We start from the raw sequence: 23,416 nt of genomic DNA on the forward strand, positions 1-23,416 counted from the left end.
TTTACCTTCACCCATCCAGCATCCTTGCTTTTGTTATAATCTTCCATAATGCCTTAAAGCGTGGCTGTATTCCATAATCTTAGAGGGGGAAATATGAAGTAGCGAGTTAAGATTTCAACCTTAAAGGCACAGCCTAGAACTGTTTACATCAGTGGGAAACTTGAAATATGGATTGTTAATAAGATGTATTGAAGCCATACATATGTTTCACAAAGATAAATATAATTTCTAGACAGAGCAGGCTCTTTTCCAGCAATACATATCAAGGAGCATGAGTGATTAATATACTTCAATATTTTTCTCCATCTCTAATAACTTGTGAATGGGTCATTCTTACAACTGTCAATGAGGCAACATTTTTGTAAGCCTTTTTGAACATTATCTAGATTCATATATGAGGTGGGATGGGCAAGGAGGAGGCTGCTAGAGACCCAAATCTATTGTCCTTCACTCCCAGTTCACTGTGACTGGGAGTGATAGGTCTAGCAGACATCACTCTTCATTAGTGATGTTAAATTCTCAAGAATAATGAGAATATTAGAGAATTTTAATTTAAAATAGGAGAATATTCATTTTAATGCATTGAAAATGATATAATTTTAATGCATTGGAAATTATATAATTAGTTAATATACCTGTTTATTCATGGGTAAACTTGTTCAGATGGCAACCAAAAACCGTACAGATACTTTTATTCAATGGGGTAATGCAGTGAATTCACATTCTTTGATTTATTTATTTTTTGCACCACACTTGAAATTGACTCAAGTTAATCACTAAGCCTGCCACTAACCATATATTTACCATCAACTTTGAATTCTAATGATGTTGTGCATGTATGAAATGTAGCTTTTAAAGTAAAAGGAATATTTTAAAAAAAACCTCAGGTCTGCTACATGAGCACGTTCTTTAATAAGCATATCTACATGGTACAGTATTTTCAGTGCAACGCTAATAAAATCAATATAAAGTTTAAAATAAATGCTATTATTTCCAGAAAATAAAACACAAATAATCAGTAACGATAAGTTACATAACATCAGAAATGCAAATCACTATCTGCTTAGACAAGTAAGGCAACACACAACATATTTAAATTATAAGTGATAAATTGTCACAAGAAAGAAATTTATTTTAAAAATAGGCATTAAGTAACAAGTCTAAAATGTTTATAAATTTATATTGACTCCTCAAACATCTTAAGAGGATAAGTCACCATCTTTGTCTCCACTAGTAACAGAGCTTTCAGTTCCACACTGATCATCTGTCAATCTCTGGAAAATGGCACCTTGTACCATTTAATGGCACTGCAAAAAACAGTTACTGGCACTAAATAAAAATATAGAAACATCAACTGTTTAAATCACATGCTGTTACACATAATTGTATAGGCCTAGGTACTTTAAGTGTATAAAGCATTTAAGCTACTTTCTGTATTTAAAAAAATCACACTGTATGGCCAAGGGTATAGAATTGCTAAGAATAAGGTCACACTAAAATAGAAAAAAGGCTATTACATATAGTTGAAATACATACGAATTCAAATGTACATCAAATTAAATGAATGGCGTTTTTAAAAACTAAAAATAAATAAAATGTTTTCTGTAGCTCACATTTCAGAACCGCCAATGGTGAGTGACACAATGCCCAGTAATGTAACTGGATTTTTTTAAAAAAATCATTATTCATTACTTACACTGGCAATATCACAGCTTGACTTGTTATTTACTAGATTTTTTTAAAACGTGGGTTGTAAAACTGGTTTTTACATTAGAATTTACAGTTTGTGGAGAATATTCTCTGGAGAACTCGGACTGCATTCAAACTTTCTCCAGTCAACCGTTGCATAGTTTTCTTTGGCAGTTATACCACTCTCATTATGGGTACCAAATATTTAAAATTTCAAGAACATTCCAGTCCAGTTTTATGCAGTTTCATAAGCAATGAAGTTGTGAAAGACGCCACAATTGCATTTATTCATTAAAATGCAGCAAAATAGTATCTCTGAAAACAGTAAACTGGCTTGGGATAAATATGTTCTGTCTGAAAAGCAGCACCAGATGCTCTATTAAATGAATGACTTTCTGTCCCAGTCAGCTTTGCATGTCTGTTCTCCCTTGCATCAGAATAGAGTATGTTAAGCTTGCTTGAAAAGAGCAAAAGCTTCTTGCTTAGATTTCATGCAGGACTTTGCAAAGGACGTCACTTTCCGAAACCCTTCTGATAAACCCTCACCTGTAATTGCACAACAGGGTTGTACGTACCAGTTTCGGTCATGGCAGTGCTTTTTCATGTTCAGCTTCCTGGTTATTTCCTCAGCACTTAGAGCTCCAGGAAGATCCTGTTTGTTTGCTAGCACAACCACAGGCACGTTCTTAATCCTGTCATTCCTCAAAAGAAGCTCCAATTCTTTCTTTGACTCTTCCAACCGCTGGTTGTCTGTGCTGTCCACAACATAGACCAGGCAATCCACGTTCTCCAAATAGTTGCTCCAAGCAGTCCTCATTTGGTGTTGGCCCCCAACATCCCAGATGGTTAAGGCAATATCTTTCCCTGTTTCAAGCATCTCCACGTTGAAACCGATGGTTGGCAAAGTTTGGAAGACATCGTTAAATTTCAGCTTATACAAGAGGGTGGATTTCCCTGCTGAATCAAGCCCAAGCATTAGAATCTGGGCTTGTTTAAACTGCTTAGAGTTTGCAAGGCCCATTCTCTCTACAATACTTTTGTTGCTGCTTCTTTCTCGAAAGCTGTTTCGTTCAGTTGGCGATGATCATTTTTGCTGTGTCTGCCTATCTTTGTTTCTCCAGTGAGCAAAGGAAGAAGAAACAGAAGGCCAGGCTTGTTCTATGTGAAAAGAATAAGAACATTTATGCATTTGTTCTCTGACTTTATCGCTGTTGCACTGTGCAAACAGAATGTGATTAAAATATAACCGTAGCTGCCTAGCTGGAGGGTGGAGTTTAATTGAACAGTCACATAAGCCAAAGGTTGACCAGTGTCACCATTGAGGTGTACATAATGACCATATTCTTGTGTTCTGAGGTATTCATCTCTCTTACTGTGTAGGTGGGCATAGTTTTGCAATGCATGCTCTTACTCAACCACTAACTCTGTAACCTTAGTCTTGGCTCATGCCACTTAAACCAGGGATGATGAACCTCAGGCCCGGAGACCAAAAGTTCTCTCTTTTGGACAGAGATAACTTGGCTGCTGTATTCCATTCGCTGGTAACTTCCAGATTGGATTATTGCAATGTGTTCTACACGTGGGGTGTGATGAAAAAGTTTGGTTTTGCTGGGCAGGTTGAGTCCCCAAGTGTTTTCTTTTTCCCTGCCTGCAAATGGTTAATGTACGGCAGCCTGGCTGAGCTTCCGGGGTGGGGTGGGGGTTGAAAAGGAGAGGATTTGGAGAGACAGTTAGTTTGGGGAGTAAGTTTTGGAGAAGATTGGGATTAAGGCATAGCTGCCAAGTTATCCCTTTTTTACAGGGATTTTCCCTTATGCTGAATAGGCTTCCTCGCGAGAAAAGGGAAAACTTGGCAGCTATGGATTAAGGTTGGGAGAATAGGTTAGCACAGGCATCCCCAAACTGCAGCCCTCCAGATGTTTTGGCCTACAACTCCCATGATCCCTACCTAAGAGGACCAGTGGTCAGGGATGATGGGAATTGTAGTCCAAAACATCTGGAGGGCCGAAGTTTGGGGATGCCTGGGTTAGCAGATAGGGAGTGAGAGTTGGTTCTGGGTAGAAACATCCACTCTGTGGAAAATATCACAAGCTAGAGAAAGGAGTCTCTGAGTTTGTGTGAAGGACAGTATTTGGTGTCCTGTAAGAGTAATTAGGCCAGGAATTAACTGGGAGGCCGAGGTTGAGCCAGGAGAAGTAGAAGCTTTAAAGAGACAGTCTACTTAGTTCTCATTCCAGTCAGGAGGGGAGAGATTCTGCTACAAAAAGAGAAGACTCCCAAACCAGTGGAACTTTGGGTCTCTTACTTGGAGTACCTCAGGAGTAGGGTTGTCTAAGGGGTATGTAACTGACAGAAAATGCCACCGTGTTTCAGAACCAAAGTATTCTTTAAGAACCAAAGTATGAAGTGGCAACAGCTGTGCAACATCTGAGAAAGCACTGAAGTGAAATAACATCATAATCTGAAGTATTCAGTACTATGTTTCACCCACTCGTGTCATAAACTTCATAAAAATATTTTTAAATAAAATATTTATTGTTTATTTGAACAAATCCTGCCTGAGACTCCTAATTATTAAGTTTTCCCTCACGCAAGTCCCCCACAAAATAATCTGAGGTAGTTTGTGGGAATTCATGTTGTTCTGTGGGGTGGGCGCACTATATTTAAGTGAAGTGCAGGCCCAACGGCGCCAGGGGGAAAAGTGCCATTGAGCCGTCCCATGGGACTCCCCTGAAAATGACTCAGAAGCTTCAGTTGGTCTGAAACACAGCAGCGAGATTACTGGTCTTGCTCAGCACTAACATGTGGCCCCCAGAAGAGAATGTGGCCCTTGAGTTGAAAAAGCCGGAACCCCCCCCCCCCAACATCTTAAACAGCTGCAATTATCAGGCATGTTTAAACAATTGAACAAAATAACCTTCCACTGCCCTTTGCCCCTTGTTCTCCAAGATATCTGCGAGAGATGAGGACTGATATCCAAGTGGTCATAGGTCAAGAAGCTGTCAGGTGAAGCAAGACAGCGGCAAATAACCAAAACAAGATAGTTCACTTGGAAGAGCTGGAGGGCTTTGCTGAGGATCTGTAACCTCTATCAAGGGTAAGCAAACCGAGACCTTCCTGACTTTTGCAGACCGGCTTAGAATTACCCACTAAATCATTTGTTGTTATCAAAAATGATAAAAATAGGCCACCAAGGGAAAGGTGAGAACAGGTACGTAGCACTTGAGCAATGAGCCCACTGTGGAAGCATTGCCACCAGGTTTTGCTTAAAATTACTTATTGTTTCCCAGCTTGAGCTCAAGGTAACCATTCCTGCGAATTTGTAGTTGGTTGTGCACAGCTCTGACTGGCTAGAACCAGTATCGTCATTAAGCCAGCTCCCCAGATACATCCCCCCCACTATTTTAGAATTTGCTATAGTTTATTACTAGTAAGCTGGACTATTATAATAATTGTATATTTGGCCTCTAAAAATACAGGGGATATAGGACAGTGGTTAGAGGGTTGGGCTAGGACCTAGAAGACCAGGGTTCAAATCCCCATTGGGCCATGAAGCTCACTGGGTGACTTTGGGCCAGTCACTGCCTCTCAGCCTTACCTACACCCCCAAGGGTTGTTGTGGGGGTTAAATGAGGAGGAGAGAGCACGTTGAGCTCCTGGGGGTGGGGAGTGGGCTATTAAATAAATACATGCACATGCACGTGCTTAGAACACCTGAAGTATGGAGGGAGGGGAAAAACAACTGATTGGTTCTGCATTCAGTTCATTCATTAGTACTTCTGTCACTTGTATTCCAAACTCAGGAGGAAGCCTGGCTCGTGGTGGGGGTGGAAAGTAGGGATGCACTGACTACCTTTCTTGTTCTTCAAAGATTTCTCGTTGCTGAGCAACAAAGTGAAGAGCTCAGTGGAGTGGGAGGCCTGCCAAACTAGAAGAGTCTTTGAGATCTACTTGCCTGGGCACATCTGAAGTCAGATCCAGTCCTGGGGTTGGGCGAACAGCAATCTGTGTGGTCAGATGGTCCAGGGGGTCAGGGAATCTGAGGATCAGGGGGTCAAGACCAGCAGGAAGCAGCAAGGAACTGGGCTGCTTCCAACAAAACATTAAAATAATATAATCTATTAAACATTAAAAAACTTTCCTAAACAGGGCTGCCTTCAGATGTCTCCTAAAAGTCTGGTAGTTGTTTTTCCTCTTTGACATCTGGCGGGAAAGCGTTACACAGGGTGGGTGCCACTACTGAGAAGGCCGTCTGCCTGGTTCCCTGTAACTTGGGCTTCTCGCAGCCAGGGAACCGCCAGAATGCCCTCGACACTGGACCTTAGTGTCCGGGCGGAACAATGGGGGTGGAGACGCTCCTGCATGCCTGCATCCATCTAGCTCTAAACCAAACAGGAGATTTGCTGAGGCAGCTTTGAAAATACGTAAGGAAGGAGGACCTGATGGTAGGAGGAGCCACTGCAAAGTTGCTAAACTCTGGATTAGAAGTGCTGCTATACAGTGGTACCTCGGTTTAAGAACAGTCCTGTTGAAGAATGCTTCGGTTTACAAACTCCGCAAAACTAGAAATAGTGTCCCGGCTTGAGAACTTTACCTTGGTCTAAGAACGGAATCCAAATGGTAGAAGGGCACCGGCGGCAGGAGGCCTCATTAGGGAAAGTGTGCCTCAGTTTAAGAACGGTTTCGGTTTAAGAACGGACTTCCGGAACGGATTAAGTTCTTAAACCAAGGTACAACTGTAATATTATTTCTACAGTTGACACGCACCCATACATACATACATACATACAAGTGATAAGTTTGTTGAGGAAGCCTGATCAGCACCCTGTAATGCAGGAATCTCAGCTAAAGCATCCATGACAGATCATGGATGTTGTATATACAGTACAGTGTTTTGGCTGTACATGTTAAAAGCGTTGAAACTTAATGAAACATAATTGAAAAATAAATACATAAACCCTAATATTTAGGACTTAGTTTATATGCTAAACTGTCCTGCTACTCTTACTGAGTTCGTCTTCATCCTATATTCCGATTCAGTTCTCTGAGTGCTGTTGCTTATGTAGCCACAATGACGGCAGCCAAAGGGAGGCATTGAGATGCATTGTCAGGGTAACCAACTCGCTAAGGTAAAAAACAAACAAACAAAAAAAACCAACCCGACCCCAACGTTAAAAGTTCTAAACAAAACACGATACACCTTGCACTTCCAAACAAGCCCAAATAAGGAATGAGCATGTTGTTCTGTACGTACCCACGCAAGGAAAACAAGTGGGAGGGATAAAAATGGAGCTGATGGGAAGACGGGAGAGAAACACCCAGTTATATAAAGGGCTGCGCTGCAGAGAAGGAGTTTGTTTCCTTGCTAGCTCAGTTTCTGGTACGACTTGAGCCTCGCGGTTATTTCTCCTCTCCTAGCGCAAGAAGCATTCGATTCGAAGCGCAATTTTTTAAGAGTCGCACAGCGATTGTATTTGATTCCGGCGCCACCCCACCCCCACCCCTTCTCCACTTTCCATTGCCTACGAAAGAAATCACGAGTTTGAAAAATCACGAACTTCTGCCTTTCCCCTTTTAAAAAAAATATACTGTACAAAGAAACTTTCCCCGATTCACTTGCCGAGAAACTGCGGCTCTTGCGATCAGGAAATCCGGCCTGCAAGCACAGGGGTCGCTCGCCGAGAATTTGCACATGTCTGACTCGCTTGCGTCTCTTTCTTCTTTCTCCGTGAAGCCATCGCAGGCCGGAAAGGAGGCGCGATTGCCATCTGGGTTTTGCAGCAGACCGGCTGGAGTGAGCGGGATCCGGGCCCGGGAAGCAGAAGCGAGCCGGCGGAACTTTCGGAGAGGCTGGCGGTAAGAAAGGAGACGTGGGCGTGGGAAAGATGGGGAAGGGCGTTTTGTGCTGCTCGCAATGGTCTTTCGGGGTGGGGGTAGGGTAGCTCATGAAATCCGCATTTTCCTGTTATCCCGCGCGATTGGAAACAAGGACAAAGCTCCTTGCCTTTGGCTCCCGCTCTCTGAAACATAAACAAGCATCGAAAACAACGGGGGGAGTCTTGCGGCAGCGCCTTAAAGACATAATGGGATTTTGTGTACGCCCCGTCGGATGCCTGGGTGAGCGGCAGCTTAACAGTCAGATTTATAGACGGGGGGACATCGAATGGCACTGGGAGGCAAGGTGATGGATTTCCAGAGCATAAAAAGTTCATTAAATAAACATGTGTAGGAGTGGATTGGTGATCCGCGGTCACCAAAGCTCAGCCACGCCCTACGATTTGCCCTGCGCAGATAAGAGGAAAAATCGGGACAAGGAGAGCCTCCGGAGGATGGACGGGGCTGCACTGCAGTCTGTGGGCGTGTAGATTTATTTTGTAGGGTGACCCCGAGCGTCATCTCGTCCAACCACGTGCAATACGGGAATCTCAACGGATGCATCCGTGACAGATGGCCACGTAGAGGGAGATAAGGAAGGGATGACAAGTGGAAAGATGGGAAGTGGCTCAAAATGGTTAAGGGTCAGGATGAGTATGCAAATAGTGTGAAACTGAAAGTGTGTATATAGAACTGAGGTCAAGCTGTCCCTTAAAATGGTAAACAAACAAACAAACAAACAAGACAACATCCACACAAAACCAGAGGTGGACTTTGGCAATATTTGACAATATGGCACCCTCTGAGTGGCAAAATGGATCTTCTCAATGATGGGCCTTCTCTATTTTGCACCCCCTTGGCTCGATTGGCACCCTGTGTGGGGGGAACTGCCTACACCACCCTAAATCTGCACAAAACATTCCCCATCATGGAAAGCATTTGCAGATACTGTATTAGATTTCAGGATCTGAACTGCGGTGCAATGCTTCAGGTAGTCAAGCTGTGCTGGCTCTATTTCTGCAGGAATAGTGTAGTGCAGGAATGGGGATCTGTTGGCCTCCGGTGGTGGACTGCAACTCCCCTCAGCCCCAGCCAGCAGGCCCAAGGGTCAGGGATGATGAGTGTAGTCCAATTACTTCTTGATGGACTCCAATGTCATCAGTCCCATCCAGCAGGAAGTCACTGTGCTGGCTACTCTTTCTTAGTTTGATGAGAACCACCCACCTATTTTAAGGTGTGCTGCTGTCCTGCCTTCAGTCATTTCACGAGTCATTCCAGCACTTTAACTTGGCAGGGATGAAATCTTAGATGGTGGTGTGGTCCGGGAAACTGTGCAAAGCTTTTGCTGACGTCTAGTTTACTCCGTGCCCAAGGATCACATTTCTTCTCATGCCAGGGACAGATAATAGATTCAGATGTCATTCATTATAGTGCTAACAAAGCAGTTGGTTCAGGTTCTATAGCCAGTGCTTGGGGGGGAAACTTAGCGTGACTCATTCCAAATTAACCACTTTGGATGCATGTGATGAAACAAAGATTTGTCGCGGTTCATATCCAAGGTTTATGTTTTGGCCCAGCTTGGCCTCACTTGTCTCTTCAAGTTAAAACACGATTGCTTCCTGTCCTGCATTATCTGCAGGCACAGACTTGAAGAAACTCATCAGAGGTTACCAGGTCTTAGGTTTTGTCTCCATGCCACAGACTTGCAGATTTTTGCAGATCAAGTTGCTATTAAAAGCACAGGAACAGGCAATGCTGGCCTTTCTCTAGACACTTGGTAGCCCATTACCTAAATTAATCCCCTTTTACTCATTTGAGAACAGGAACTCCATGCTCTTCCCTAGCTTACTCACAATGGGCCTCCTGAACCAGAAGTCCCATAATATTCAACTTTTTATGTCATTTATTGCATTTGTATACAGTGGTACCTTGGTTTACAACCATCATCCGTTCTGGGGGTCCATTTGTAAATCAAAACAGGTTGCACTTTCGCCAATGGGGCCTCCAAATTTATTTATTTTTTGGAATCCCCCCAAAATGGCTTGTAATCCAAAAAAAGGTTGCAAACCACCGGAACATGCACTTCCAGGTTTGACGTGTTTGTAATCCAAAATGTATGCAAACCAAGACGCAGGCAAACCAAGGTACCACTGTACTGCCTTTCTGCCAAGGCACCCAAGGCAGTTAACAATTTAAAAATACTAAAACAAATAAATTATATAAAATATTGAGTGACGGAGTCCTCTCAGACTGTCTGGGGCCAATGGAACATGCTCCCAGGCCTGGTCTCCCTCACTTCTGAAGGTGGGAAAGGGCTGCTCTGAAAGTTCTCTTAGGATATTGGTTGTTCTTATTAGGAGACAAAGTTCTTTGCTTCCTGGCCTGGCCTTCCCGATTCCTCCTCTCCCCCACCTGCACCCCCAATCACAGACCCACTTTGGGGGCAAAACTGGATATTGAACTTCAAACAACAGCCTTTTCGTGTGTGTCAAAGTTGATCAGGCCTGAAATATACAGGGCAGGATCTTTCCTTTGCAAAAGGGAATGTGTATTTACCAGGGTAAAAAACTAGACCACACATGAAAATTAAAAACTTAATTTGCTAAACTAATGTTACTGCAAGGGCATATTCGACTTAATGAAGAGTCACCCTGGAAATGGGGAGTAGAAATTGGAGTGAAATAATTAGCCGGCCTTGGCAGACTAGTCCTTAATTTACACCCACACACCAAGGACTCAGGCTAAGGATCCTGTAACAAGCACAAATAGAATAAAGGTGAGTGCTGGAGACACATATTGCTTCTTTAGATTTTGCTGGGATAGTCTTCTCCCAGTTGAAATCCTTTTTTTAGACGTCAATCAATCTTCTTGGTCTTCTCTTTGTGGGATAACCAGCCTCATATAACCTGTTGGTTGAGTCTCATTATTGCATGAAGGGGTTAATACCATAGAGCAGGCATAGGCAAACTCTGGCCCTCCAGATGTTTGGGACTACAATTCCCACCATCCCTAGCTAACAGGACCAGTGGTCAGGGATGATGGGAATTGTAGTCCTAAACACCTAGAGGGCCCGAGTTTGCCTATGCCTGCCATAGAGTAAGCTGTCCTACCAGGCACTCTCCTTATCTTGGGAGGAAAGAGGTAATCAAGCTTATGTTCACCTGCAGTCTACCTAAGAAGTTCAATGTGTGGAGAGGTTTGAACTGGTTGCTCTAGCTTAGACCACATGGCTTCCGCCAGCCTCTCTCAATAATTTGGGAACCTGCCCTGCTTTGTAGCTAAGCCAAGTTTTACTGCCTGTGCAACATTCTGAAGCACATAAATATGACATTTGAAGCATTGGTAAATAAACAATTTTTAAACTTACCAAACGTGTTGTATTTTTCGTATGCTGAGGGAAGAGGGAAACTTTAGAAAGAAACTTACCATATTTTCAAAACTAGGTATACCTGCTGTGCATCTTTTTCCAGGGCTTTCATCACTTGAAAAGGAAGCACTGGGTAAGTTTCCATTTTGGAAAATGTTCCACTCTACATCACTGCTTGTAAGGGGGATGGGAAAGCATTTCTGTGATATTTATTCTGTCCTATCAGTGCACACCACATGTTCAGAGTAATATAAGAAAAGAAAAAGAGGTCGTTACTGTAAGAGGGAGCTTACAGTCTAACTTCTAACAGTGGGAGACAGCAGGAGGAGGGAATGGAGAGGAAAGAGTAAAGGGATGAGTGCAGTTATGCAGATTCAAGTTTTATTTAATTAAGGAATGTATATGCTGCCTTTGGGGGGTCTCTAAAGGCAGCTTACAAAACATAATGAAAACAATATAAAACAACTTTTAAAAATGCATATTAAAAAATCAATTAGGAAGCTAAAACAGCTGCAGTTTGAAAACTAGCACAACACTTTTTAGTAAAATGCAAATTGAAACCAAACAGTTTTAAAGTCCTTTTTAAGAGCTAGCGAAGGGGGGGGGGGCGCACCATGCACATTTCTTCAATAGAGAGTTCCAGAGATACGGGGCCAGAACTGAAAAAGCTATTTCCAGTCTGCTGGATCTTGGTGGGAAGCCTCTGAGGCTGCTGATCCTAAGGCCCAGGAAAATTGATTCAAGTCACCGCAACAATGAGGATAAAATAAACAGAAGCAAAAGCTAAAACGTATTGCCGCCCTCCAGACTTCTTGTGGAAGAAGCACATGAAGAAGGGCCTCAGATGATGATCGCAGGGTCTGGGGCGGTTCATATTCAGGGAGATACGATCCTTGAGTTATTGCAAACCTGAGCCATTTAAGGCTTTTTTAGGTCAAAGCCAGCACTTTGAATTGGGCCCATAAATTAACTGGCAGCCAACCAGTCGGGCCAATATGGGCATTATATGCTCAAAGAGCATCTTGCCCTAGTGAGCAACCTGGCCATTGAATTCTGCACCAGCTGAAGTTTCCCAGCTGTCTTCAGAGGCAGCCCCACGTGTAATGCATTGTAGTAATCTAACACCGAGATTACCAGAACGTAGATGATAGAAGTTAGGCTATCCATGTCCAGATAGGGGCGTGGCTGGACCACCAGCCAAAGGTGATGGAAGGCATTCCTTGCCACTGAGGCCACCTGAGCCTCAACCAACAGCATTGGGTCCAGAAGAACCCCCCAAGCTGCGTACCTACTGCTTCAGAGGAGTGTGACACCCATCAAGGGCAGGAAGAAACACTGCAAATAAAAAACTCCGTTATTTTTTCCCCCTGCATCAAGACCGCTCCCACCACTGGTTTGTTAAGCCATGTGCACACGCCTAGGGTTTGCCGATCAGAAGGTCGGCGGTTCGAATCCCCACGATGGGGAGAGCTCCTGTTGTTTGATCCTAGTTCCTGCCAACCTAGCAGTTCAAAAGCACGTCAAGTGCAAGTAGATAAATAGGTACCACTCTGGCGGGAAGGTAAACAGTGTTTCCGTGCACTGCTCTGGTTCGCAGGAAGCGGCTTAGTCATTGCTGGCCACATGACGCAGAAGCTGTCTGCGGACAAACGGCATCTCTCTCAGCCTATAGTGCGAGATGAGCGCCGCAACCCCAGTCATCTGCGACTGGACTGACTGGACTGTCAGGGGTACCTTTACCTTTACAACTATCCTGTATTTTCTTGAGAAATACTGCTTTTTTGAGTATTTTGAGCATTTCTCCTCAAAACAGCTTTGCTCTGATTTGAGAACAGAAGCCATATGTGAATTGAAACACAGCAGGGGAGAATTACCTTACTGTGTTTTAAGTTGGTAATGTGTATGCAGCCGTAGTTAAAAACAAGTTGAACCGGCAACAGAATTGTTAGGGCGCCAACAGGTTGGCGTGCTGAAGGCAGAGTCGGATTCAGATGGAGCCTAGGCATAGCTGTCAACTTTCGGATTTGAAAATAAGGGATCAGCAGCCTCACCTGTCCTGGGGACAGTCTACGGTATATCTAACAATCCAGGATAGCCACGGGAAACGGCGCTGGAATAAGGGGATTTCCAGCAAAAAAAGGGAAGGTTGACAGCTGTGGCTTGGAATAAGGGAGTTTCCCACAAAAAAAGGAGGGTTGACAGCTATGAGCCTAGGTCCAACGTTTCGGGTCAGTAACCAGCCAAGGTCAGGTATCAGTACCGGGGTCAGGAGAAGCCGAAGTCAGGAGCAGTGCGAGTCAGGAACCAGCCGAAGTCAGGTACACTGGAATCAGGAAGAGGACGAGCAAGGACAACCACCTGCAAAAAGCAGGTCCTCAGTGGGGCATTTTTGGGGTTTCCCCTTAAAGGTTTTTTTTGTTTTGGTCACCCTAACCCTTCTTTCGTACTCCTACAAACCTACTAATGTTTCCCTCAGGGGTTGTTCATTTGGCTACATAAGCCCTAGCACTCAAAGCCTGAACACCAGAGGGGGAATGGTTGACTCAAGAACCTTGTAAAGCAACTCTCTGCTTTTAGAACTGCGGCTGCTTCCCTACAGTTTAGTGTAACCTCAGCAGAGGGCAGCAAATTCCTTCTTCTGAAAGTAGGCAGTGGTGGTTGTTGCTTTACTTTCTGAGAGAGGCATAGGATGTGAAGCGTGAATGCCTGTAAACTGATTGCCGAATAATATTCATGTTTTTCAAAAAGAGAGTAGAAAGTGGGAGTTGTAGATGTAGTTGTAGATGGAGAACCCTGCGTGAGAGACAGAGAAATGTCAATCTCTCAGGCTGTGAGGAGAAAGGAAAGATCCCAGGTGAGAGTTGGAATGAGTGACTTCCATCTGCGAGTGTTAAGGGCTAGGAATTATTTTTTAAGAGAGAACTCCATATCCTACTTATTCTGTTCAGATTTTTTGTAGCTGCTATTTTATTGTATTCTGAAAAGCTTTAATAAAAACCTCATACCTAAAAGAGAGAGAGAGAGAGCTGAAAATTTTGATTGAGAGAGAGCTGAAAATTTTGATTGAGAGAGAGCTGAAAATGTTGAATTGGAGGGGGGGGGAGAGACACAAAACATCCCACTAAAACAATTGTAAATTTGCTCTCTGCTTGACTTTTTCTGGTCTTTGATTTGTACACCACATTGTAAATTTAAAGTGCCACTCTGTATTCATTTACTTCAGATTTTCCCCAGTTAAATGCCTTTGATACCTGGTATGGAATTCAGTGGGGTTATAACCATTTTAAGGTTGTAGACATGGAAGGTCCCATTCCCCCCCCCCCCCGAATTTCCACTGCCCATTATTCCCTTGCTCTTCAAGCATGTAGATGACTGAAACAAAAGACCAGTGAAACATTGATCCCAGCACAGTATTGCAACCAGCCGCAAAGACTGTTCACATGTTCCATTTGCCAACAGTAGCACCTGTGCACTTTGTAATGTTTGTATACTAATCCCACAGTTCTGTAAAACAAGATTATACACAGGAACCTAGGAGGCTGCTTTAATGCGAGTCAGGCAGTTTGCCCATGTTGATCGGTGCTTCCCAGACTTGGGTCTTCAGCTGTTTTTGGACTACAGTTCCCATCATCCCTGACCACTGGTCCTGCTAGCAAGGGGTGATGGGAGTTGTAGTCCAAAAAACAGCTGGAGACCCACAAAATACATAATCAAAATAAAAACAACAACCCAATACCCCCTCCCAACCCCTACATTTTAAAAGGGCATAGGACAGGCATCCCCAAACTGCGGCCCTCCTGATGTTTTGGCCTACAACTCCCATGATCCCTAGCTAACAGGACCAGTGGTTAGGGAAGATGGGAATTGTAGTCCAAAACATCTGGAGGGCCGAAGTTTGGGGATGCCTGTCATAGGATGTCAGGATGAACTTCAGTTTCTTAGGGCAAGACTAGCTCAGTTAGTTAGAGAGCTTGATGGTGATAATGCCAAGGTTGCAGGTTCGAACCCTGTATGCGACAGCTGCATATTCCTGCATTGCAGGGGTTTCTGCCAGCTAATCCTTCCAGTTCTACAAATCTGTGATCCACGGAGTCGTTGCAGCTCTGTAGTTTTCATCTCTTCCCTTTGTTGTTTCGCATTGCAAGATTACAGCACATTGTGTCGTGAAGCCGTCCCAACACTGCCTCCTGTTACTGGCTGTTGGTGGTTGGACGGAGAAATACACAGTGTATAATGATGCCAGTGTATAATTTCATGAATGTGCATGAAACTAGGCATTCAGAAAAATGGAGAGAAGAGAGAGGGAGATAGTGGAAATGTAGTTTGTTAAGGCGCTGAGAGTTTTAGGAGACTCCTGTTCCCTTCACACAGCAAGTTTACCTCTTCTCGGAGTCAAGGCACTAACTAACTCCTTGATAGAGGTTGAGCAATCAGTTTCTCAAGACTTCCCTAAATACATTGAAATCTTGAATTTGCAAGAAATCCTTTTCATCTCTGCTCCACTGCACGTGCTACCGTAAGCAGTGAACAACATATTTACCAGTAGTTCTGCTTTCTGCATTTATCTGTCTCTGTTAATAACTCAGCTAATAAGAGTTCCCTCTAGTGGCCAAAGGAGGGGGGAATCTTCTTGGTCTCACAGACTCATGTAAAAATCTCACGTAAAAATTGTGTGTGTATTTTTATGAAAAAGCATTTGAACCACTGTTTTTTTTATTTTTCAAAAACAGGAATTAGCACTTTTGTCCCAATAAACGTCAGCTCCAATGAGTTAACACTTTTGAAATGTAAAATAAGGCACACAGACCCAGACAAAAACCCATATTGTGCAAAATGAGTTGAAGAGGAGCTTTATTTCTCAAGGGGTGCCACATGGAAGATGGAGCAAACTTGTTTTCTCCTGCTCTGGAGGGTAGGACTCGAACCAATGACTTCAAGTTACAAGAAAGGAGATTCCAACTAAACATACAGAAAAAAGCTTTCTGACACTAAGAGCTGTTCAGCAGTGGAACAGACTCCCATGAGAGGTGGGAGAAGACTCTCCTTCCTTGGGCGTTTTTAAACAGAGGTTGGATGGCCATCTATCACGGATGCTTTAGCTGAGATTTCTGCATTGCAGGGGGTTGGACTAGATGACCCTCGGGTCCATTCCAACTCTTAAGATTCTATTTTGATCTGCGGGGCAACAAACATCAAAGTTTTAAAACAATACAATTTAAAATGAAATAAAAACAGATCTCAAACATTTAAGGACAATTAGAAGTGTTTAGCATATCTAAAAACCATCATGCACCCTCACTGATTCCAAGGTTGCTGTGGCCAGTATATTTCAGCCATCAAAGGCCTGGGTATTTAAATTTTAAAACAGGAGTGTTTTAACATTTCTCCTGAAAGTCGATAAAGACGGAGACATCATACACTCAGTCACTGTAGATACATTTATAGTCCCAGAATTTTATTATTGAAACTTGAGGTGATGTATGCATTTGTTTTATGTGCAGCGGGATAAATGTGCTTATGCCAGGCCTCACCACTTACATGGACCACACTCATCAAATGGCATGTGAACTTGCCCAAGCTGCAATTTTTGTGCATTCCTAATAAGCCATAAAACAAATGGAGAGCAACTGTTTCCCTTTGATAGCATCACTTCTGGTATGAAGGTTCAGGTATACAGAATGCGAACGCCTGTGTTCTCCACATAGTAATTTTCTTCTTCACTGGTTTTTCTTTTTCAGCAAAGTGTTTATTGCCCAGCTCTTCCATCCATAGCTCAACAATCCTTTGGAAACGCGATCGAAAACTCCCGCTTCTCTTTCTTCACATTCAAGGACCGATGCCTTTGCCATCCTTGAGAAGTGTTTTTTTGTGTCTGTCTCTTACCTCAGTCATCTTCACAGCATGGTACATGGTCGTCCCCTCCCACAATGTGGCGGAATATTACAACTGGATGTATTTCTATAACTACGAGCCCATCCATAAGCAGGACTTCCTCTTTACGCTACGCGAGCGATCGAAATGTGAAGACAACAATCCGTTCCTCGTCATCTTGGTGACATCACGGCCTGCGGATGTGCAGGCAAGGCAGGCCATTCGAGTAACCTGGGGGTCTCAAAGATCCTGGTGGGGGAACCAGGTGTTGACACTGTTTCTGTTGGGCAAAGGAGCAGAAAGCGACGACTTCGCAAGCTTATCTATAGAAGACGAAAGCATCCTTTATGGTGACATCATCCAACAAGACTTCATTGACACTTACACCAACCTTTCCTTGAAAACCATCATGGCTTTCAGATGGGTGACGGAGTTTTGCTCCAGTGCTAAATATGTTATGAAGGCAGACTCAGATGTTTTCATCAACACGGGCAACTTAGTGAAATTCCTTCTGAATTTGAATGCCTCAGAAAACTTCATAACCGGCTACCCTTTAGTGGATAACTTCTCTTACAGAGGATTTTATACGAAAGTCTCTATTTCTTACGCAGAATATCCCTTTAGGAGATATCCTCCATACCTCAGTGGACTTGGTTATGTCTTCGACACCAGACTGGCTGCGAAGGTTTATAAAATGATGGGCCATGTTAAGCCTATTAAGTTGGAAGATGTTTATGTTGGGATCTGTTTAAATATACTTGGTGTGAACATCACCATTGCAGAAGATAAAGAACTCTTCTACTTGTACAGAATCAGCTTTGATGTTTGCAAGTTCAAGCACTTGATTGCCGTACATGGTATATCACCCCAGGAAATGGTTTCCTTCTGGCAGGAAATAACAAGAGATACTTCACTTCTGTGCCAGTGATTCCATCCTGTTTTAAAACCCTGTTACTTCAAGCCTGTTTGCTCCTCAGCAGAGCAAGGGTGGGCAGATTTTAGGCTGTGTCGTCTCCCCCCTGCCCCCCAGAACCAAGAACTACTGTCAAGAGCCAGGAACAAAATCTGCAAGCACCTTCCAAGTCTACAAAAAGTCTTTTCCCAAATGTGGTTCTCCAGCAGTTCTCCAGACTACATCATCCCCAGTCACTGGTCCTTGCTAGCTAGGAATGATGGGAGTTGTAGTCCAACAACAGCTGGAGACCCAAGTTTGGGAAATGCTGCTTTTAGAGGTTGAGGTGTTCAATGCTGTCCCAGCTTTTGCAGTTTATACGATATAATGTTGTGAGGACTTTTGCAAAGCTAGGAAATGATTATAAGGAAAGACTAGTTATCCACCTGTGGACATGCACATATTGGACACTCAGGGTGGCCCATTATAGTGGCAAATTCTAACTTCTAGCCACCGTTAGAAGGGGGAGGCAGGACATTCATGTGAGCAAGCAGGGATGTCCTTTGCACAGCCTCTCCCAACCTGGTATGCTCTAGAGGTTGTTGGGCTCACAGCTCAAACCCTCTGTGATGGTGAAGGCTGATGGGAATCCAAAAATTTGACGGTCACTTTCAGAAATGTAAATATTAGTTGAGTAGTTGTGCTTAGCGCAATCCTGACAGAGGCCTGCTTTCCGCACCACAGTAAGACAGCAGGACATGCCATGACTCCATGAACATGCTGGTGGCCAGTGAGGAAGCCGCACTCGTTTTCCTCCTCCCTGGACTTCTTAGCTCACCGCAGGACGTGCTTTGGCTCAGCGTGTCATCCAAACCAGGGATCATGGTTAAGGTTTCTCAGTCGTGACCTGTAACCATAGATTGTTGTTAAGGAGGGAGGAACCTAACCAGGTTCAGGCAACATGCTAAGCCAATCCATGGCTCCGCTGCCATTTTGCGCTGTCCTAAAAAGCCCAGGGAGGAACAAAAATGCCTATGGCCTCCTTCTCGCGAGCCATCGTTTTGGTGCTAAACCATGGTTTGAGCTAGGTGCGTGGTGTGCAAACGTGGTCAATGTCATAGTCTGTTACCACCACATAATGAAAGATAAGCTTTCTGCAAATGGGTTTCTGCATTCTGTTTCCCCTTCTTTAAATAAATTTAGGGGAGGTATGTGTTACAGCTCCGGAGAAGTGAAAAGCACTGAAATATAACATTAGCTAGATACAGGTAGGTAGCCGTGTTGGTCTGAGTCGAAGCAAAATAAAAAAATTCCTTCAGTAGCACCTTAAAGACCAACTAAGTTTTTATTTTGGTATGAGCTTTCGTGTGCATGCACACTTCTTCAGATACACTTGAAACAGAAGAGTCAGACCCTTATGTATATACAGAGGGTGGTGGGGGTGGGTGGGAATGGGTGATGGGCTGATGGGAGTGGCGAACCTGTAGATGGCTGTTAACGACTGCTGATGACTGCAATTGGTCCAGCGGGGGGAAAGCAAGGGCTGAGGCGCTAAAGAAAGCTTGATCATGCATAATGAGATAAGAATCCAATGTCTTTGTTCATCCCAGGTGGCTCCATGGTTTTAAGCTTGGTAATGAGTTCCAATTCAGTAGCTAGATAGTTATCCACTGCTGGTCATATCTTGACATACCTAAGCCTCTTGTTTAGGTTTACTGCAGTGCTTTTCAGTATCAGCTTCACAGCTTCACTGCTTATCAGACCATAGGGCCCAGGTACCATCTGATATCTTCCGAGACATTGCTTTGTATCCATTCCCTTTGGATAGGTAGTGATAGCTTTCAAATTGCGGAACTTCCATCCATGGGAAACTCACTTGATCCCCTCATTAAAGGGAACCTCAGACAATAGGTCAACACTCAGAGGCGTACCTAGGCATTGGAGAGACTGGCTCTCGCTGGAGAAACTTCCTGTCCTTCTCACACCGCGGCACAAAGGTGTGTGTCCCCCCCCTTCCTCCTCACCTTACCTTTATTCCAGACGCTTTTTGAGACAAGTATAACGGAACAATTTCTAATGTGACAATTGTGGTAACGTGACTGGGGGCGCATGCCAATACAGCTTCTTGCCAAGGGACCCTAGGGATGCCATTGTCGACGCTCCACTGCTTAAGGGCACATTGGGATAAGATTCATTTATTTCTATAATTTATAACTACCTTTCTGCACTTAATCCTCACAAGCGCCTAAAATGCAAAACAGCACAGTAGCCGGACCATTGCCATTCCTTTGAGAGAAGCAGTGATTAAATGCACTGAGAGCCAGAACTAAATACTGTATATACTTGCGTATAAGACTACTTTTTAACCCAGGAAAATCTCCAACGTCGGGGGTCGTCTTATACACCAGGTCGTATTTTTTATATGGAGAGTATATCCCAAACTCTGTATTTTAACTGGAAAAGTTGGGGGTCGTCTTATACGCCCAGTCGTCTTATATGCCGGAATATACAGTAAGTAAATGCCCACTGAACCATTCCAGAATCCTCTGCTCAATCTGGAAAAAGTTCTTCCTCCTGTAAGTGTGTTTTGGTAAAACACACTTATGGATATCCAACTACGGTGTGGTCCAAAACTCTTCCCAAGCTGCAAACCAGCAGCTTCGAATGTCATGTAATAGGTCATTTAACTGTTCCTAGGGCTATGTTTTGTTTTCTGTAGTTCTTATGTTGCTGCTGTATTGTTTTTATATTAGTACTTTGTGAATTTTGAATAACGGGAAAGTGAAATAAAAATGAATGTCGGCTCTGCCCTTGCCTCTGGTCATGGGGGGGGGGGTAGAGGCGGTCTTCAGAACTCCAACTGGTCTTACATTCTCAGGAGAGCCCAAACGGGGGGATCATACACAAAGAGGTTGGTTAATCACCTTTCATCACTGGACGCCAGTCTTTTTTTGTTTTGCATACAATTTTCTCTCTCCTCTTTTCTCCCCTCTTACTCTTTCCCCATCACTTGTGTGTCTTCCTGCTTCCCAGTGGGTTCCTCTCGTCTCCATTTCTACAGATCCCTCCCCTTCCTGCCTTTTCATCTCTCCCCCTATTTCTTGCTCACTTCTAGGACTAACAGCTCCCGGCACCCGCTATCCCATTGCACTTCCTTGCTGACTCAGCACCAATTCCCTTTGTTCGCTTCATCTCTTGACTTCCATCTCTCTTCTTGCGCCCAAACCATCCTGGTTCCTTTGCCTCCCGTGTGTTATTCCTGTCACTCCTGCCCTCCCGCAATCCACCACCTTGCAAGGACCTGGCTCAGGCCCCCCATACACTGGCCTTTTAACTACTGCCAGACACACTGAATCCTTTGGCTGTTGCCTGTTCCCACCCACCAGGATCCCCTCGCAATCTGTATTCAAATAAACATTAATTAAAATGTTTTTAACCTTCTATGGATGATCACTTGGTGCAATATTTATTAGTATTAGGACTTGGTATAAAGTTATGTGGCTCGTGACACCACCACCCCCGGAAAGTTTCCCCAGGAGAGAATGCAGCCCTTTGAGCTCGAAAAAATGCCTCATCGTTGTCCCAGCAATTCCACTTACAACTCTTTAAGCCGATTGTCTATCCTTCGTGACATTGGCTTAGGATGCTGTTCCTTTTTTCTGAAGGGGCAGGGAACTCCTCCAACTTAACGTCCCTTCAGAAATAAAGCACAGGGCCGTAGCTCATGACTAGTGGGAACTGCAACATAATCTTGCTGTGGATTTGCTGGAGAAGTTCTCCACCGCACACCCCAAGTTTGTGCATGTGTGTCTCCTTGGACCTTTCCGCCGATTCCCTTGGTTATGTGCTGGCTCATTCGCCAACCGCCTTTCTCTCCTCTGCACCCCATCCTTTGTGGGGGGGGGGCAGTGTATACCAACTGTTGCTTTCCTTATTTTCCTCTTCGCCTTCCTGTTTCCTGCCATCCCTGGGCGGTGCGAGAATAAACCACACACACCTTTCAGAGCTACAGTATCTCCTAGCTAAGGCCGAGGTAACTTCCCTTCTGTTTTCTCTGTGTGTGTGTGTGTTCATGTGTGAATTATTTGTGTTTTTCCTTGCTCTCTCCACCCTCTGACACAAATGTGTATCCAGTGTCTTGTGTTTTTTGGAAGGGATATGGCTCATTCTACTTTGTGGAGCCATGTTTTAGAAGTGTATTCTCTGCTGACAAACTGGAATGGCCAGGGTGAGGGTGGGGGGAATCAATCCAGTTTGCTGCTGGAGGGAATGACGATTTCTTGTGTGGGCTGTTTGCTTTCCTGATGCAGAACTCAAACAGGGATCATAATCATTTATTCCTGCATAGGACGAGGGTGTGTGTGTATCAAAAGAAACAGCAAGACACCATAACTCAAAAGAGAAAAGAGGCTTGTTATTTATTTAAATATGCTCCTTTTATAGCCTTTATTTTTTTTTATTTTAACCATACAACCAAAGCCTCCCCCCCACAAAAAATCAGTAGTTTACACTTCCTGTAGACATTAACATAGAATCTGCATTTGCATGAAACATATATTCCTCACACATTTAAAAGGAAGGGGGGGGGAAGCTACTTCTAACGCACACACTGAAAGATACAATGGTTGCCCACATCTAGAAGTGACAGCAGACTGCCGCTTTTAGGTTATACTACAGCTAATGCTATATTTACATTTCGTTTGACCGTGTTTCAGATTGTCTCTTAGAGACAGATGTAGATTAAGTACAAAAGAAACCTACTAGTACCAAGAATTATGAGGTTTCACCAGTTCCTTCCATTCTTGCGCATTATGGTCAAAAGTGCTGGGGCTGGATAGGTTACAATGAGTTCAAATCATGACTTCAGTGTGCAGTTGTAGATGCCGCACTGGGTTTGTTTTTTAAAACCAGCAAGAATTGCTTCCATAATTCTTTCTGAAGTCTACTTTAAGATGTGCACAGGTGTGATGTGACAACAGCATCTATGTGCTGAGAAAGGTGTCTGTTCTCTGGCTTGGCTTACAACTCTTCAGCCGCATCTGGAAGAACTGATGGGCACAGTATGCTTTCCTATGTTAACACCTGCATACATCTCATGATGCAGTTACGCCCCTGTGTTTTTAAAATAACCGGTGCCGAAAGATTAGCAAAGTAGAAAGCAGCTCTGTAGCTCTTCCAGATTTGGCTGCCTTATCTCACAGTCGGCATTAAAAAGGCCTTGAGCTCCTATTGGCTGGCTTTGGCAAAAATGGCATGGAACACCCTTGTACTCTCAATTCAACAGTGTAAGAAACGTGTTCTGATAGGGTGCCTTGCAGAGAGAGAGAGAGAGAGAGAGAGAGAGAGAGAGAGAGAGAGAGAGAGAGAGAGAGAGAGAGAGAGAGAGAGAGAGAGAGAGGCATTGCTGCTAAACCAGAGTAAGTGATCTCTAACGTCCTACTGCATGGAGAATGAGATGGTCCACCAGGACTGTAGCTCACTGGTCAAGCATCTGCCTTGCATGCAGAAGGTCTGAGGTTCAATCCCCAGAATCTCTATATACAGGGCTAGGAAAATAACTTGCTGGAAACCCTGCAGAAGCTGCGGCCAGCTAGTGTAGACAATATGGGCCAATGGCTTGACTCAGTAGAAGGTAGCTTCCTATGTTTCTGTGTAGTGGCTGAGACTCTCACCCCATTTGCTTCCGATTCACCTCAGTGGCTCTGAGAATCTTGTGGTGCATG

At 44.0% G+C, this 23,416-nt stretch overlaps 2 protein-coding genes and 1 long non-coding RNA gene across 5 annotated transcripts; 2 read left to right on the top strand and 1 right to left on the bottom strand.

Annotated features, from left to right (window-relative positions):
- Window positions 1-893: 893 nt before the first annotated feature.
- ARL14 (ARF like GTPase 14) lies at window positions 894-7,449 on the bottom strand. Its single transcript, XM_060274417.2, has 3 exons — window positions 7,310-7,449; window positions 5,645-5,775; window positions 894-2,847 (listed from the first exon to the last, which is right to left on the bottom strand). Exon 3 carries the CDS (start codon window positions 2,708-2,710, stop codon window positions 2,138-2,140), a length of 573 nt encoding a protein of 190 aa, XP_060130400.2. The 5' UTR covers window positions 2,711-2,847; window positions 5,645-5,775; window positions 7,310-7,449; the 3' UTR covers window positions 894-2,137.
- B3GALNT1 (beta-1,3-N-acetylgalactosaminyltransferase 1 (Globoside blood group)) lies at window positions 7,407-20,501 on the top strand. 3 transcript variants are annotated; one of them, XM_035133520.3, is made up of 3 exons: window positions 7,411-7,545; window positions 11,007-11,063; window positions 16,669-19,024. In XM_035133520.3, the coding sequence occupies exon 3, from the start codon at window positions 16,767-16,769 to the stop codon at window positions 17,727-17,729; it is 963 nt and encodes a 320-aa protein (XP_034989411.3). In that variant the 5' UTR covers window positions 7,411-7,545; window positions 11,007-11,063; window positions 16,669-16,766; the 3' UTR covers window positions 17,730-19,024. The 3 variants fall into 3 exon arrangements, with proteins under 3 accessions (XP_060130399.2, XP_034989411.3, XP_088525283.1); XM_088669157.1 differs by having other exon boundaries at window positions 7,433-7,545; window positions 11,034-11,063; XM_060274416.2 differs by lacking the exon at window positions 11,007-11,063 and having other exon boundaries at window positions 7,407-7,545; window positions 16,669-20,501.
- Window positions 20,502-22,890: 2,389 nt separating this feature from the next.
- Window positions 22,891-23,078, top strand: LOC148685746 (uncharacterized). Its single transcript, XR_015949888.1, has 2 exons — window positions 22,891-22,987; window positions 23,046-23,078. It is a non-coding gene; the product is annotated as an uncharacterized LOC148685746 (long non-coding RNA).
- Window positions 23,079-23,416: the final 338 nt, after the last annotated feature.

Source organism: Zootoca vivipara, chromosome 5, assembly GCF_965207765.1.
Source record: "Zootoca vivipara chromosome 5, rZooViv2.hap1.1, whole genome shotgun sequence".
NCBI classification, from domain to species: Eukaryota; Metazoa; Chordata; class Lepidosauria; order Squamata; family Lacertidae; genus Zootoca; species Zootoca vivipara.